Source organism: Heteronotia binoei, chromosome 1 (genome assembly GCF_032191835.1).
Source record: "Heteronotia binoei isolate CCM8104 ecotype False Entrance Well chromosome 1, APGP_CSIRO_Hbin_v1, whole genome shotgun sequence".
Lineage (NCBI taxonomy): Eukaryota > Metazoa > Chordata > Lepidosauria > Squamata > Gekkonidae > Heteronotia > Heteronotia binoei.
The window spans coordinates 163652690-163669856 of record NC_083223.1 but is presented as its reverse complement, the minus strand read 5'-3'; the positions used below and the strand labels follow the sequence as shown (position 1 = coordinate 163669856).

The window sequence follows — 17167 nt, the reverse complement described above, 5'->3', positions numbered from 1 at the left end:
TACATACCCCAAAAATTTTGCTACTGGACTCCAGTCTAGCTCTTCTACTGTAGACTAACATGGTTACCCTCTGAAACATCCTTCTTCATGCAGACTCTGAACAACCCCAAGGCAAGTGAGAAATTCCCATGGCTTGTGAATTAATGATAAAGCCTGTAGGTAGCTGATGGATGACCCAGGCTAATCTGATCTCATCAAATCTCAGAAGCAAAGCAGAGTCCACCCTGGTTAGTATTTGGATGGGAGACCACCAAAGAATATTAGGGTTTCTATACAGAGGAAGGCAACGGCAAACTACTTCTGTTAGTCTCTTGCCCTGGGAAAACTATGGGGTTGCCATAAGTTGGCTACAACTTGATGGCACTTTACACACACACATATACAAAGAGGCAGCTGATATCCCTGCTCATTCAGGAAAGGAGGCCTATCCTGCTGCTTGCCTCTCCAATGCTTACAAAAATGTTAGTCAACAAACTCTGCTGGAACTTTATGAAACAAACATTGTCACATCTCTGGCTTCTAAAAGTGAGGGTTACAGCTTGGTGGTATAGCACATGAAACAGTTCACAGATATAGTCCCTGGGATCTCTAGTGAGTAGGTCTGGGAAGGGCTTCTGCCTGAATCCTTGGAGAACTGTTTTGAGTCAGAGGAGAAAGTACCAATAGTCTGATTCAGTAAAAGGCAGTGCCATGTCTTGAATAATACATTCAAAACCATAGATGCTTGATTTAACTTTCACTTGTTTCGAACAGCAAAGGAGCAACATTGTTTTAAGAATTTATTTACTAGTACATGTTAAAAAACTTAAAAGGCACTTGTGTATATTTCATACTGCAGGCTAAGTACTAGATTTACTCAAAAGATGACCCTAATGTAAGATGCCCCTCCCCTCAACATTTACATTTTAAAAGTTCATTACTGGCCTGACCTGAAACTTGTATGTAGATTCAGGTGGGTAGCTATGTTGGTCTGAAGTTATAAAGAATAAAGTTATAATCCAGAAACTGCCTTCTGGGAAAACCTGAAACAATTTACTTCTTCAAACACAGCCTTTGCTTTCTTGGTGTGAGGATGTAGAGTTTGATGGGATGCGTATCAAAGGCAAAGCTGTCGTTACTGTTCCTAACCTAGGAGAGCCTAAGACTGTGGACATAACATGTACTTGTTGTACAATTTACCTACCTCATGGAAAGAACACTTCGACAGAGGAACAGTAACATGTTGATTCCAAGTATGTCAGGTCCATGGGTTTCAACAGGCTGGCCAGCTTTGAATCTGGAAATAAAGATCTCCCCCCTATATTTTTTTTCCACACTCATTTGATAAAATCCACATTTCTCTTGTACAGAATCAAAGGGCTAAGGTAAACAACCTGCTTCTATATTACATTCTCAAAGGTGCTAGCTGGTCAGCCAGTATCTAAAATTTAAGTACATGTAGTTTGTGTATAAGAAAACATGCAAATAACTGAAAAGGCCCACACATCGCTCTATAGGGCTTCTGGAATCTCACTGCATATTATTACATGTTCACATAGCTTTAGAAAGAGTAAGAGCAAGATTGTGCCTATTTTTTAAAAAAAGAAAAAACAAACTGAGGCACAATCCAGAGACAATTGTAATCATTTTTTACTTTCCAAGGTACAGAATTCAGACTGAGTTGCAGTAAAATCTCCCTGAATTTTACAGTTATGAACCTTTTCCCCTTAGGTGGATGTTGTCAACAGGCCAGGAGAAAAATGTCCTGGGTGTTTGAGTGTTTTCCATGTGAGGAGAAATATGTATAATTTTCCCCTTACTGCTCAGATACAGTTACAAGTCCCATAGCAATAGCCACCCCCTGGGGCTTTTAAAGTTTTTTTAAAAAGTAATTGAATATTGTTATATTATAATATTCTAAAGGTATGTGTATCAGGTTCTCTGATTCCCAGATTTCATTTTTTAACAAGCAAGTCTCTAGTCCATTTCATTGCAGAGATCTGCTTTTTATCTTGTGTCTCTCCAACAAAATATGTTTGTGACGTATTTTTAAAAAGATGAAAGCTGGGAATTCAGAGAACCTACACATTATTAGAATATTATAATGATATCATGATATTTAGTTGCTGTCAAATAAACCCTTCTTGGTAGGGGAGGGAAATGCTTATTGCAAGGAAAATGGCTGCCATGTGGTGGGACATGGTAAATCTAAACTTTCCTCCCCCCTGGCATTGCTGCAATATTTCAGAAACTTCTAGAGCAAAGTAGGCCTTATGTCTCTGCCCTCCGAAAACCCTGCCCTTCCTGGGCTTCACCCCCAAATCTCCAGGAATTTCACAGTTCAACCCTGCATGTCCTGGCGACTTCCCATTTAGACGGTGGGAGGGAATGTTGGAGGGAAGCACAGCAACAGTGTAGTTCCGGTCTGCCTCAAGGAGAGTGCAGAAGGAGTTAAGGTCTGCCTCAGAGAGATCAGTGAGAGCTCAGGTCTGGCTCAGAAAAAGAATAGGCAGAGTGAAGGGGAACTCTGCTCAATAGTGTTGCAGAGTAATTTAACTATCTCTGAGAGAAAGCAGAATATCCAATTGTTAGGGGGGGAGGGGTGGGCTCCCTCTTGGGTATCCTGCCCCCCAGGGAAAGTGTATGCACAATACATAGCCTCTCCCGGTGTAGTGAACGCTGCGCGGTCACTGTCCGGCTATGCCTGGCAGATGGTCACTGCAATGGCCTCTCCTGCATTACTGCATCCGTGGCAACACCTTCCCGCTGGTCCCCCCCCCCGTTTCTCACAGAGTTTGCCACATCACGGTGCGACCAAATGTCCGGCGGTATAACCGGATGAGCAGGCTGGGCTCACCAACCTCGCCAGCCAAGAGAAGGAAAACTCTAACATCAAACCCGGGCAGATAGAGCTCGTTAATGTAACACCTACCACCTGGAGCATTTTTCGGCAGCACCCTGAACGACCAAGCAGCCTTATCTAAGGACAGCACTGCTTGCTCCACATGGAGAGGGGCCTAGAAAAGGTGGCCTAAACAAAGCTCGTCTCCCCCACCCCTGTTGGCTAGCCGCGGTCAACGGACATCCTTACTTGTGGTCAAAAAATAACAACAAAGAAAAGGCATGCACCTGCCTCACAAAGTGTGCAAAGACTAAAGCTTGCGTGTTGGAACATCAGAACCATGCTTGACACAGTAGACAGTGGTAGACTGCTCTAGTTGCCCACGAACTTCTCAGGTTGAATATTGACATAGCAGCTCTCAGTGAGGTCCGTTTCCCTGAGGAAGGTAGTCTTCAAGAACATGGTGCTGGCTATACCCTCTACTGGTCGGGTAAGTCAAGGGCTGAGAGCCGCCTTTCTGGCGTTGGCTTCATGGTCAGGAACTCCATTGCCTCCAAACTCGAAAACCTGCCAACAGGTCACTCAGATCGCATCATGTCCATGCGCCTCCCACTTCAAAACAAGCAGCATGCAACACTCTTCAGTGTGTATGCCCCAATCCTTCAAGCAGATCCTGCAGAAAAGAACAAGTTCTATGCTGATCTACGCAACCTCGTACGGAAGACCCCTACAGAGGACAAGGTGATCATCCTTGGCGACTTCAATGCCAGAGTAGGTAAAGACTCGGAAGCCTGGAAAGGAGTACTTGGCAAACACGGCATTGGCAACTGCAATGATAACAGGCGCCTCCTGCTAGAATTCTGCACGGAGCACCAGCTCACCATCAACAACACTATCTTTCAGCAGAAGAACAGCCTGAAGACAACCTGGATGCGCCCACAGTCCAAGCACTGGCACCTTATCGACTACATTCTGGTGCACCAGAGAGACCTCCGAGATGTCTTACACACCTGAGTAATGCCCAGTACAGAATGTCATACGGATCATCGTCTTGTACGCTGCAATCTCCGTCTTCACTTTAAACCCACACCCAGGAGAGGAGGTATCCCTCGGAGGAAGCTTCAGGTTGGCAGTTTTCAGTCAGCCGAAGTTAAAGCTGCCTTCCAGGCAAAACTCCAGTCAAGAATTGAGGACCCCAGTTGCCCCACAGATCCTTCTTCAGAAGCACTCTGGGAACATCTAAAAACTACCATCCTGTCGATCTCTGAAGAAGTCCTTGGGTTCTCCACAAGGAAGAACAAGGACTGGTTTGACGAGAACAATCAAGAGATACAAGAATTACTAGCGAAAAAGATATCTGCCTACCAAGCACATCTTGCTCAGCCCTCCTGTCCCGGGAAAAAAGCAATCTTTTGCGCTGCATGTAGCAACCTCCAGCGCAAGCTTCGAGACATTCAGAACGAGTGGTGGACCAAGCTTGCAGAGAGAACCCAGCTGTGTGCAGACACTGGTGATTTAAGAGGGTTCTACGAAGCCCTGAAGGCAGTATATGGCCCATCATATCAGACTCAGAGTCCCTTGCGTAGTGCAGACGGCCAAGTGCTCCTCACAGACAAGACATCCATACTGAACCGGTGGTCGGAGTATTTTCAGGTTCTCTTCAGTGCCAACCGCGTAGGTCAAGATTCAGCAATCCACCTCACCCCACTTCAACCAGTGAAAACAGAGTTGGATGAGATCCCCACCCTAGAAGAGACTGTTAAAGCCATCAAGCAACTGAAAAGTGGCATGGCAGCGGGAGTTGATGGAATCCCACCAGAGATCCGGAAGCATGGGGGCACAGTACTACATATCACACTTCACAAAGTACTTGTCACCTGCTGGGAACAAGGCAAACTACCACAGGACTTTCGCGATGCAATCATCATCACTCTACACAAGAACAAAGGGGAAAAGTCAGACTGCTCCAACTACCGGGGGATAACCCTGCTCTCCATCGCAGGCAAAATCCTTGCCAGAATACTCCTGAACAGACTGGTGCCCACCATTGCAGAAGAACTCCTCCCAGAGAGCCAGTGCGGCTTCAGAGCTAACAGGAGCACCACCGACATGGTATTTGTTCTAAGGAGCTCCAAGAGAAATGCAGGGAACAGAACAAGGGTCTATATGTGACTTTTGTCGACCTTACCAAAGCTTTCGATACCGTTAGCAGGAAAGGCCTGTGGCAAATCTTGGAACGTTTAGGATGTCCCCCAAGGTTCCTCAGCATGATCATCCAGCTACATGAAGACCAGTGGGGCCAAGTCAGACACTGCAACGACCTCTCGGAACCCTTCCCAATAGGCACAGGTGTAAAGCAAGGCTGCGTTCTCGCGCCAACTCTCTTTACGATCTTCTTTAGCATGATGCTTCAAAGAGCCTCAGTAGATCTAGATGATGACGATGGTGTCTACATCCGCTATCGCACTAATGGCAACCTGTTCAACCTGAGGCAACTAAAGGCTCACTCCAAGACAATGGAAAAACTTATCCGAGAGCTACTGTTTGCTGATGATGCTGCACTCGTCTCCCACTCGGTATCAGCTCTGCAGCATATGACGTCCTGCTTTGCAGAGGCTGCCAAGCTATTCGGCCTAGAAGTTAGTCTGAAGAAGACAGAAGTTCTCCACCAGCCTGCGCCCCAGGAAGATTATCACCCTCCCTGCATCACTGTGGGTGAATCAGTTCTGAAGACAGTCCAGCAGTTCAGCTACCTGGGGTGCATCATCTCCTCAGATGCCAAGATCGACAAGGAGATTGACAACAGGCTGGCAAAGGCAAACCGTGCATTTGGCCGACTGCACAAAAGAGTGTGGAGCAACAAGCATCTGAAAAAAGGCACAAAGATCAATGTTTACAAAGCAGTTGTGATGACAACCCTCATCTACGGCTCCAAATCGTGGATTTTATACCGTCATCACCTGCGACTCCTTGAGTGCTTTCATCAGCGCTGCCTTCGCACCATCCTGAACATCCACTGGAGTGACTTTGTGACCAACACTGAAGTCCTCAAGAGAGTGGAGGTTACAAGCATCGAGGCACTGCTGTTGAAGACGCAGCTGCGCTGGGCAGGGCATATTTCTAGGATGGAAAACCACCGCCTTCCCAAGATTGCTCTGTATGGCGAACTTTCCACCGGCCATCGAAATAGAGGGGCACCAAAGAAGAGGTACAAGGACTCCTTGAAGAAATCCCTTGGCACCTGTCGCATCAACCATCACCAGTGGTCTGACCTAGCCTCAGATCGCAAAGCATGGAGGCATACCATCCACCAGGCTGTCTCTTCCTTTGAGAACGCACGCATAGCTGGTCTTGAGGACAAAAGGAGATTGAGGAAGAATCGCACTGCTACAGCACCAACCCCAAATCAGACTTTTCCCTGCAGCCACTGTGGCCGGATCTGCCTGTCCCGCATTGGTCTTGTCAGCCACCAGCAAGCCTGCAGCAGACGTGGACTACTGCACCCTTCTTAAATCTTCGTTCGCGAAGTCAAGCCGAGAGAGAGAGAATGTATTCTACATGTATTCTACATTTGGTGGTGAATGAAGACAATCAGAAACTGGCAACAGTATTTTGCTCCTTTTGCACACTGATATTAAGTATTAGTTGGCAAAATCACATAATAACTATATCAAAACAACCATATGTTTCCAGGCCCAGTTCAACATAGTGGCTTTGACCTATAAAGCCCTATTTTTCCTATTTATCTTAAGAGGGGTTTATTCCTGTATGAACCTCCCTGAAATTTAGGATTATCTAGAATGGCTTTACTCCAGATACCAACCTATGAACCTCCCTGAAATTTAGGATTATCTAGAACGGCTTTACTCCAGATACCAACCTATCCAGAGATCAGAGTGGCCTCTTTGAAGAGACAGACCTTCTCAGTAGACATCTGAGCTTTGGAATCCCCTCCCACAAGTGATTGTCCTGGTTCCCACTGCATTGAGAGCCTGGAAGGAGAAAATTTATCCTGTCCTTTTAGCAGAGGCTTGATGGATGTTATCAGGTAATGTTATTTACCTCCATACTAGGAAAAGCTTCAGCTGCTAACTAATCATGGGGATGGGCTGTGGCTCAGGATCAGAGCATCTGTTTTGAATGTAGACGGTCCCAGTTTCATGGCCTGGCATCTCCAGTTAAAAAGACGTGGAATTATAGGATGTGAAAGATCTGGGATCCTGGAGAGCTACTGCCACTCTAAGAAGACAGTACTGACCTTGATGGACCAATGATTTGATTGTGTATAAAGCAGCTTCAACTGGGTACCCATTTCTAAACACCAACCTCTGTTAAAAGGAAAGGGCATTTTTCCCAGGTCTGTTTATCATATCCTATCTGGATATGATAAAGACCTGTGTATTTTTTAAAAAAATCAAGGTTTGGCTTTACTTCATTGATTCTTTTGGTTTTTCATCTCTGGTCGTTTTATTGCCCTGTTTATTGTTTAGGCTTTAATATGATTTTATAACACAATCTTAAAAATCTTTTTTAGAAATGTTATTGTAATGATTACAAGCTGTTCTGAAATTTTGTTTGAAGAGTGAGGTAAAAACATTTCTGAGTAAATAAACATGAGCTGACTCTCCTAACAGTGGCATTTCCCACACAGAGGTTTAGTCACACTGTGGGTGCTTCTTGGCATCTTTTGTAACTTACATGTGTCTGGCGATGGCAGATTCAAAATCCCACACGATGATACCACCATTTGCACTTGCAGTTGCTAACAAATTATAACCTTCAACTCTTAGCACATCAAAGCACTTAACTTTTACTTCAGGTGGTAAAGGATTCTAGAGGATGCATAAAAAAGACTTATGAACCATGGCAAAGCTGCTGTTTGAAATATTATTAACTAAAACAATAATACATCACTTAAAACTAAACATTGTACATACAGTTTAGGAGCGAAGAGTCCAGTAGCACCTTAAAAATTTCCGGCAGAGAATGAGCCTTCCTGAATCACTACTCACTTCTTCAGTGACTCACAAAAACTCATACCGTGCCACAAATTGTGTTAATCTTTAAGGCTTTACTGGACTCTTACCCTTTTCTACTGCTACAGAGAAATATTGCTACCCATCCTGATCTATTTTAGGAGAGAGAAACTCTCCCCACAGGTAGGGTATTGGGCTAATTGGTCCAGATCCTCACTAGTCCCTTAGGCCAGGCACTGTCACTCAGACTAGCCTACCTCATAGGGTGGATGGTCAGGATGAAATGAGGGAGAAGAAACTCACGTTCTATTGCCCTGACTTCCTTGGAGGAATGATGCTATGAGTCCAGGGATAACATACATAGATCTCTTCCCCTCCATTTTATTCTTACAACAACCCTTTGAGAGAGCTTAAAATGAGAGATAATAATTGGTCCAAGATTATCCAGGTCTTCACATCAGTGTGGGAGTTTCAGCCTAATCTAATATTCTAACTATGCTGCAGTGGCTCTTAAACGAAAGCACAATCCTGAGAAGGGGTGGGGGCAGGGCCGGCCTCAAACTGCCACTAGTTTGCCTAGTGGCAGGGCCAGCCCTGGGTGGGGGGACGAAAGCAGAGAGAGCCAACCAATTGTTACACTAGATAGACTAGCATAGTGCTCTGCAGCATCCTGTGCTACAGCTTAGAACATGTTAGGGTGTACAGCATGGGGCTGTGTCTTCCACACCCCTGATGTGCACACAGAGCATGCAGCACTGCATCTTGATTGTGGGAGGGAAAAGCATAGAGCACTTAGCACTAACACCCAAGGGAAAAAGTGAACACTGATGTAGTTTGGCTAACGTGTCTCTGTGGAGAACCCACACAGGTACCTCATCTCTGCAGACACACACCAAAGAGATGAACCCATGCGCCAAGAGGAAGAAAGCAGTGCGTCCCAACAGGAAAGCAGGGGCAGAGATCCAGTAGCCTTGGACCGAGAGTCTGCAATCACCATTCCTTTTCTTCTCATGTCCACCCTATGCACCACCTCCAAAATGTGGGTTTTGCAGCTAAGGCTAACAGTCCACTAGGCCACCCACCAATATACCCTATGACATGCAATTGAGGTGTTCACCCAGAAAAGTCTGACTGGGAGTGCTGCCTATGATGGAGAGATGCTGGAAGCCCCATATCAGCATGGTCTGTTGCCAGAGCATCTCGTCCAGGCAGAGGACTAACTACAGCTGGATCCTGAGTTGGCTGGCAGCTGTACCTAGTGAAACTGCTGGCCAAACAGTCATGGCACCTATTGTCTTGCAGGACAGGAGAACTATGCAGCAGCACCCATGAATGGGATAGAGACAATTGAAATGTAACTCCATTCAGGGGAAGGGGGTGGGATGGGTGCCCTGAAGGGGAATGCCCGCAAATAGAGCCCCCTCCATGGTAGTGGACGAACTGTAGAACCTGTTGCTGTCCCAGAGGTATAGCTGTAGTGGCCTCAACTGCTGTGCTGTCTGTCATCATGACCTATGTCTCTCTTTTGCATCTGTGCAGGTGGTGATCCAACAGGAAGGACAGCTGGGAGGTTGACATTCCCGGTGTGGTGACTTGTGGATCCTGCCACTCTGCCATGAGGCTGCTATCTCACTGGTTGCAGCCCAGCTGCTGTATCGTCAGGATGTTCAGACATCTGGCATGTCTGTCCCATTTACAAGCACACCATGATAGAGGACTCGCCCTATCTCCCTATGGCTCCCTGGAGCAGCTTGCAAAGGCACAGGGGCTGTACTAGACAATGAGATTCCGCAGCTCTGCTCAGTGGACCACATTTCTACTTCCCAGCTGCTGGTCAAAAAAGGCTGGCATGTTCAAAAGCTGTGTCCTTGTCTGCTTGATGTCAGGCAGTTAAGGCTTGCCCTGACCCCTCCCACTTCCAAACCTCTCATGTTGTGCCACCTTGTGCCCCCTGATGTCCACAAATGATTCCCTCTGCACACATCTGAGGGAGTGGGCTCTGATTCACGAGAGGCTAATGCTGGGGTGCTTTTTGTCAATCTTCATTCACAGTGACATTGGACTTTTGTTGTTTTCAGCTACAACAGTCTCTACATGCTTCCCATTCACATATACTGCTGGCTGCTGAGTGCAGGAGGGATGGGATGGGGGGTAGTCCAAGGGGGAACATGTACCCTTGCAAGGTGAATTTCTCGATGTTGGAGAAGCTGGGATGCAGGGAGGGTGATGACAACAGGCTTTTGCATGTGCTACAGAAGGTCTGTGAAAGGGTATGGCAGCCAAAATGTTAGTCCTGGGCGGCTCCTCAGCTAGACTGTCCCTTCCTCCCCTTTTTAGTTAGTGGTGAGAGGATATTGCTTACCCTCTCCCCATGTAGGGATTAAACCAGGGCCTTGGCCATGCTGTCCCAGTGCCTTTCACTAGACCATGCCTGTTTTTGTGATGTTCTTTGCCCAGCCTCATGTGGTTGGTGGTGACATCAGAGATGCAGTAGAATACACAATGCCTGATGACATTCCACCTTTGCAGGGGCCTGCATTGCCCAGTGGTTTGGGTATGCATCTTGGGTGTTGAGCCTGTGGATTCAAGCCCTGCCTCTGTCTTATGTTTTACTGGAAAGCAAAACTCCATCTGCAGGTGGGAGGGTATGACATCAAGGAGCTGTGACTGCACTGGCTGGCATTAGTTGGCTGTATCCATTGTGGCACTCAGATGGATGTCATTGGCCACAGCTCTCTGACTGGTGGGTGCTGCCAGAGCTGCTAGGGACTATGATGTGCTCACTATGGAGCCAAGCTTGGTAGGGGGCTATTTTGTTCCCTTGCCACCACAGGGAGCCAACCAGCAGCTCTGCTATTACACTAGTAGCCAGCTGACACTGCTCATATATATCTGTCACATAATAAGATGCAGCCAGGCTCTAAAATATTGGTTAGGCTACTTACAGGCTATCTAGCTGTTTGTAGAATTTAGAAATCTCTAAAGGTATGAAAACACTTTTCACCTCCATATCTGCTTCCACAGGATCCTTCTCAGGCAATAGTTGAACATCTGGAAAAAATCCATTTGCTTTCTTGGTAATGGGACTCAGTCTTAGGGGTATTAGTGGATTGCCTTGAAGTGCCAGTGATAGGGCTTCAGGAAGACTCCAGGTAATACATAGATAAGGTTCACCTTCATTAACCTAGAAGAACAAATAATTGCAGAATAGCAGGAAAGATGCATTTGGCAATTAAATTGCATGATTTGTTTTATCAATTGTTTGGGAGAATTCTCAGGTTACTAACAGATTTCTAATCTAGATTCAGGTGGGTAGCGGTGTTGGTTTGAAGCAATAGAACAAGGTTTGAGTCCAGTGGCACCTTTAAGACCAATGAGCTTAATTCTGGGTATTATTTCATATGTGCACATGAAACCTCACACCTTGAATAAAACTTTGTTGGTCTTAAAGGCGCCACTGCATTCAAACTTAGGTTTCTAATCTGAATGTTCTGGGTTTGGGCATGGGGAAATACATTTCTGTTTCACTGGGAGATGAATATTGAAGATGAATAATGCAAACAGCAGCTGTAGTGCTGGTTACCCAGTGGTCCATGACCCTCTTAGAGGACCCTGAAGGATGGATGGAGAGATAAAAATGTATAAAGGTAAAGGTAGACCCCTGTGCAAGCACCAGTCATTTCCAGCAGACTTTTTACGGAGTGGTTTGCCATTGCCTTCCCCAGCCATCTACATTTTCCCACCCCCAGCATGCTGGGTACTCATTTTACTGACCTCAGAAGGATGGAAGGCTGAGTCAACCTTGAGCTGGCTACCTGAACCCAGCTTCTGTTGGGATCAAATTCAGGTCGTGAGCAGAGAGCTTAGACTGCAGTACTGCAGCTTTACCACTCTACGCCACGGGGCTTATAAAACTTACAGAGAATACTAAAATGGAAGCACCATTTGTGAGTATGGGCATCTTCCTGAACATGCTGTATGTATTACCCCAAACCAGAAAAAGGATGAGTGGCAAAGATATAGATAAAAATCAAGGCTACTCTTTGAAACTAACACAGTGTAAACAAACTGAATATCCTTTAACAAACAAACAACATATGTATAATCTGTGGAAAATTACTATGTAAACAAATACAATTCAAAGTGTGGTCTTTGTCAGTGGTCCCTTTATGACATTTATAAATATTTGGTTTTTAATCTAATCATTCGTCTTAACCTTTTTTGGTTTAGGTTGGTTTATGTGCTGAATGCAGGAGAAAGGTGGGGTATACATGAATGAATGAAATAAATATCAGGCAGCTACTCTTCAAATGGCTCTTGCTGAGGCAGACTCAGATCTACCAGTGCCCTCTCCCTGAGACTGAATTGAACTGAACTCCTGCTGTCTTTCCCTCCAACATGCCATCCCCCTCTGAAAGGTGATTGGATGCTGGAGCAGCACTCCCTTTAGCTCAGCTGATTGGCTGTCCTTCCCTTCAGGGACAGGACAGCCCCCTCCTGTCATATCAGCTAAGATGGTTTTATTTCAGTGGGCAATTGGCAGATTGGGATGTCTTTTTAACCTGTGAATTGTTTTTATCCTGTTGATGGATTGTTATATTGCTTTTGTGTTTACAAATGGTTACTGCTTTAAAAGCCTACCTTGAGATATGGTGGGATATAAATATTTTAAATAAATAAGTATCTTGTCTTAAACAACGGACAAGGCAAAAGTGATTTCCACCAGCAACACTGAGGAATCATTTTGCATTACCACAAAAAACATTCTTGAGATCTTTTTTTAAGGATCTGTCACACTGGGATCACTTATTTGAACTGGACAACTGAATACAAAATAATGTCCAGATATTGGGCGCTGAATGTTCATGGTATCCTAATAGCGTGGCAAATATTTACATTGTTCCTTGAGGGTCCATGACACTTTAGAGTATAACATCAACGAGAAGAATATTCTCTGCTGCAGGAAAGTCACAAATCATGTTTCAACAGAACAGCAAAAGGAGCTGCACCATGATAAATTATAGAAATAATTTGCTGACATTTAACTGTAATTCAATAACTATTTATTATTACAGTAATATTGTATTTTGTTTTAATCCACTTATTTTATATACGAATAAAAGATGATGATGGCACCAAAAGGAGGAAGGGGAATGGAGAACTAACAGGATAAATAGGAGCAAATGCAGTTAGTTTCTGTTGGGGATGAAGCTTAAGGGATTACAGCCAAAGCATCATAGAAATGGTATGTCTTGAAGAGAGATCTGAAATAAGAAAAAGAATAGCATGGTGCCACATAGCTCTTTTGGGAAGGCGTTCCAGACAAGGGGATCAGCCATGGAGTTGCTGAGGTCTGGGGGAATGAAGGTTATGGACAAGGATGTAATAGGAAGTAAAGGCAGAAGAATAGGGAGGGGGAGGAATAAACAATAATCACACTGATGAATTTGATAGACATTTGGGAATAATACTATAGCTTTATATGAAAAAGATGACAAGGCTCTGTTATATTACAATATGACATGAAGCAAGCACACTATTGATAATTTAGCTGTGCAGATCCAACTTTGGCAACATTTCAAAGGCTTGCTATTGAGAAAGCTAATTTCTTGAAAGAGTGTTTGTCCTTCAAAATTAATAACTGCAAAATGAAAGAGTAAAAACATATTAAAACTTTAACTACCTGAACAATTTTGATTGTCCCACTGTATTCCAAGACCAAGATCACATGTTTGCTCTCACTAGCCTTCAAGTAAATCATCTGAATCAGCCAGTGTTCATTGTCACAGCTTTCCTTGGATACAGGCAACACTTTCAGTTGTTGTCCACTGCCAAAGTCCCATGTTTTCACAGTCCCTGACCAAGGAGCAAAACAGAAGAGTCATTGTGGCATGAATTTTCATCAGAAAGTGCAGGGCTTTTTTTGTAGAAAAAGCCCAGCAGGAACTCATTTGCACAATAGGCCACATCCTCTGATGCCAAGCCAGCCTGATCTATGTTCCTGCTCAAAAAAAGCCCTGACAATAATTGAGATTGCATACTTTAGCTTTATAGCCCTTAAAACAGTACATCATTTTAAAGTTAGATGTCATTGCAGTTAGCAACTTTTTCATTACTTTACCATCGCATGCTCCAGTGGCAAGGTGAAATCCATTTTTATCAATTGTCGCACATGTCAACTCAACGCCAGGCCCATGGGCGTCCTCAATCTGGTATATTAGTTGCCCCGATTCCAGTTCCCAGATCTAAATGTAAAGTGAATTATATGCAATCCAACCTAAGTGAGTATATTAGGTATTTTATTTTCTCTACAAAAGCTGACATGTAGCTTTCTTAAATAGCTGTACAAAATATTAAACGAATAAAAAATTCAAAACTGAAAGAAAATCCACAGGGAAGACCAAGAACTTCCATTAATAACATAATCTGTACAATTTAACAGACAAGCAAAAGTAATTACTTTTAGTCTGCAGTTCAACTGAAAGTTTCCCAACACACAAAAGTCTCCTCTGCACCTAAATCATTTATTTATCATAGATCATCAATCCTTAAGAGAATTAAGTCCTTAAAATGGCTTCAAAATTATAATCTGCATAATAAGCAACAGTTTTTAGCTTAGCACTTAATTGTTCTTAATTTATCTATTCAAAATAATAGATTTTGCATTTGAATGGCTGACAGGATTTATACTCACTCTTACAATGGACTCAGAACAGATTGTAAGAACTTGGTGAAATGCCCTATTGTATAACAGCACATTGATGTTCCTTTCATGTGTCTGAGGGACCTGCTTTGTGTCTTGTATCATCCGTGTTAGAGGATAAATATCAATGACAGCTGATCCTGTGGGTCATACAGAAGAAGCAAATAAAATGTAATTTAAACCATTTTGGGATTTCATTATGTTGTATGCCACCCTGAGCCCTGTTCCTCAGGATGGGAAACTTAATTGTTGAAATAAATAAATTGTTCGTGAATTACTGTATTTTTTGCTCCATAAGACACACTTGACCATAAGGCGCACCTAGTTTTTAGAGGCGTTTGTGTGAATTTTTTGCAGTATTCGCTCCTTAAGACGCACACACCTTTCCCACCACTTTTTTTTTTGGGGGGGGGAGTGCATCTTATGGGGCAAAAAATACTACCACTTGTCATGCTAGAAACATGTCAAGACTCTATTTCAAATAGCTGATAATGCATGATAGACAGCACGAACACACAGGTTACTTTGCCTGCTATTGAATGCTGCTTGAAAATAAATATCACAAATATCCTTTGGTTTAGATGACAGTTATAGCATATGTTCATCAGAATAAATGCCTAATTTATTTATTTATTTGTTTATCTGGGATTTATATCCCGCCCTTCCCACCGAGTGGCTCAGGGCGGCTTACAACATATGTAAAACTAACATAAAAAATATTACACTTTAAAATTAACATTTCACATTAAATAATTAAAATCCAACATTTGTTATAAATATACATATCGTTAAAAATCAGACAGCGGTCGTGAAGCTACACTCTATTCAAATTCAAATACTGATTCGGTATAATATGTTGTCTGGTCTAGTTATGGACCATTTTGATCCTCTTTCCATGATGGATGTTCACAAGATCCTGGGAATGGTGAAGGACACTACTTGTGCCCTGGATTCTTATGCTTCTAGGCTGTTAAAAATATGTAAGGACCTCATCAATGAGCCCTTAGTGTCTATCATGCATCAGTTCAGGGCTCAGGGCTCCTTCCCTTGGCTATTCACTTTAAAAATCATCCCTACAGGAAAATGATGTGGCCAGTTCCAGGTATTGTCATCCATAATTTTACCTATATTTTTCTGCTATCTACAATGAAAATTAAAATCAGGCTCAAGAAATATTTTCAATAAGCAGAAGTATAATCTTCATATCAATAATTTATTATCAGACATTAGTAAATCTTCAAAGTCTGTTGTTGATCTAAGGACATTTTTCTGTAACTCCTTATGGAGGTAGGTTCTAATTTGAAGGTACTTGAATTCTGAAATGCTGGGATTTGTGGTCATTTTTAATTCCTTGTATGGGATTACTTGATTATTAATTATCAACTCTCTATAAGAATTGTAACCTAAAAATTTCCCATCTTCTTAAGGGGGTAAGTTCTGGACGTCATCATTCATATCACTGATAACTGAGAATAAAGGAAAGAATCTTGGTGACAGTTTATTTTTCACTTGGTCCCATACACTGAGTACAGCATTAATAGTGGTATTATCATTGTTATAGTATTTCCTCCTGTTTTCTTTTTTTACCCAAGGCCAGTACTTCAAATGAATTGTCAAAAAGGACTGTTCTATTGGAATATTTTCATCAGCATTTGCTAGCCAATCCTTCAACCAATTAATTCTAGAAATTTGGTAATAAAACTTAAGTTTGGGGAACACTAAACCACCATTTAATTTCTTGTCATACATATTATTGCATTGTATCCTATGTCTGTTTTTACCCCAAATAAATGTGTTCAGAAGTGATTGCCATTCTCTTATCATTTTTCCTGGAAGTTCAACTGGTAAGTAGGGGTGTGCACTATCAAGCCCGTGGCGATGTCCCTGCCTACCCAGCCCTCTAACTGCCGTGAGAGGATGGCTCTGAGAGTGTCCGCCATGTGCGGCACGTCAACTGCTTCAGCGTGCAGCAAGGCCCAGCGATAGCTGGCCTGGCGGCCCTGACCCTGCCTCCCACTACTACCAGTGCCACCCCAACCCTGCACTGCCTACAGCTCTCTGGGTTGCCACCAATGCACAGTCAGGGAGAGATACCCCTCGAACGCATGTTGGGAGCTCCAGATATCTGAGGTGAAATGCGCAGTCCCCCCGGCAGCATGAGACAAATATGCCTTCACCACAGATCTGGTTGCCCTGAAAACAGCTGGCACAATGGTCCTGCTAATGGTGGTTCTAGCAGGAACACTGTACCAGGGTGCGAGGTACTCGAGCAACACTAGCAGTCTTGTGTAGAGAGCCAGTCTGGTGTAGTGGTTAAGTGTGCGGACTCTTATCTGGGAGAACCGGGTTTGATTCCCCACTCCCCCCACTTGCAGCTGCTGGAATGGCCTTAGGTTAGCCATAGCTCTCACAGGAGTTGTCCTTGAAGGGGCAGCTGCTGTGAGAGCCCTCTCAGCCCCCCCCCCACCTCACAGGGTGTCTGTTGTGGGGGGAGAAGGTATAGGAGATTGTAAACCGCTCTGAGTCTCTGATCCAGAGAGAAGGGCGGGGTATAAATCTGCAATTATTCTTCTTCTTTTAGCATCCCAGGATTCTCAACCACTGAAAATGGAAGCCCATGGGTGATCGACCTGGCAAGGTTCCAGGCGATCACCCTCCTGCCATGCC

General features: G+C 43.9%; 1 protein-coding gene across 1 annotated transcript in view; it reads right to left on the bottom strand.

Annotated features, from left to right (window-relative positions):
- WDR64 (WD repeat domain 64) overlaps positions 1-17167 on the bottom strand; it is a 167709-nt gene that overhangs the window by 51271 nt on the left and 99271 nt on the right. Inside the window, exons 12-17 of the mRNA XM_060242140.1 lie at positions 14492-14640; positions 13919-14042; positions 13481-13653; positions 10802-10981; positions 7520-7653; positions 1184-1276 (exon numbers count right to left, since the gene is read on the bottom strand). Of these exons, the coding sequence (XP_060098123.1) occupies positions 1184-1276; positions 7520-7653; positions 10802-10981; positions 13481-13653; positions 13919-14042; positions 14492-14640 (853 nt within the window). The remainder of the gene's footprint in view (positions 1-1183; positions 1277-7519; positions 7654-10801; positions 10982-13480; positions 13654-13918; positions 14043-14491; positions 14641-17167) is intronic.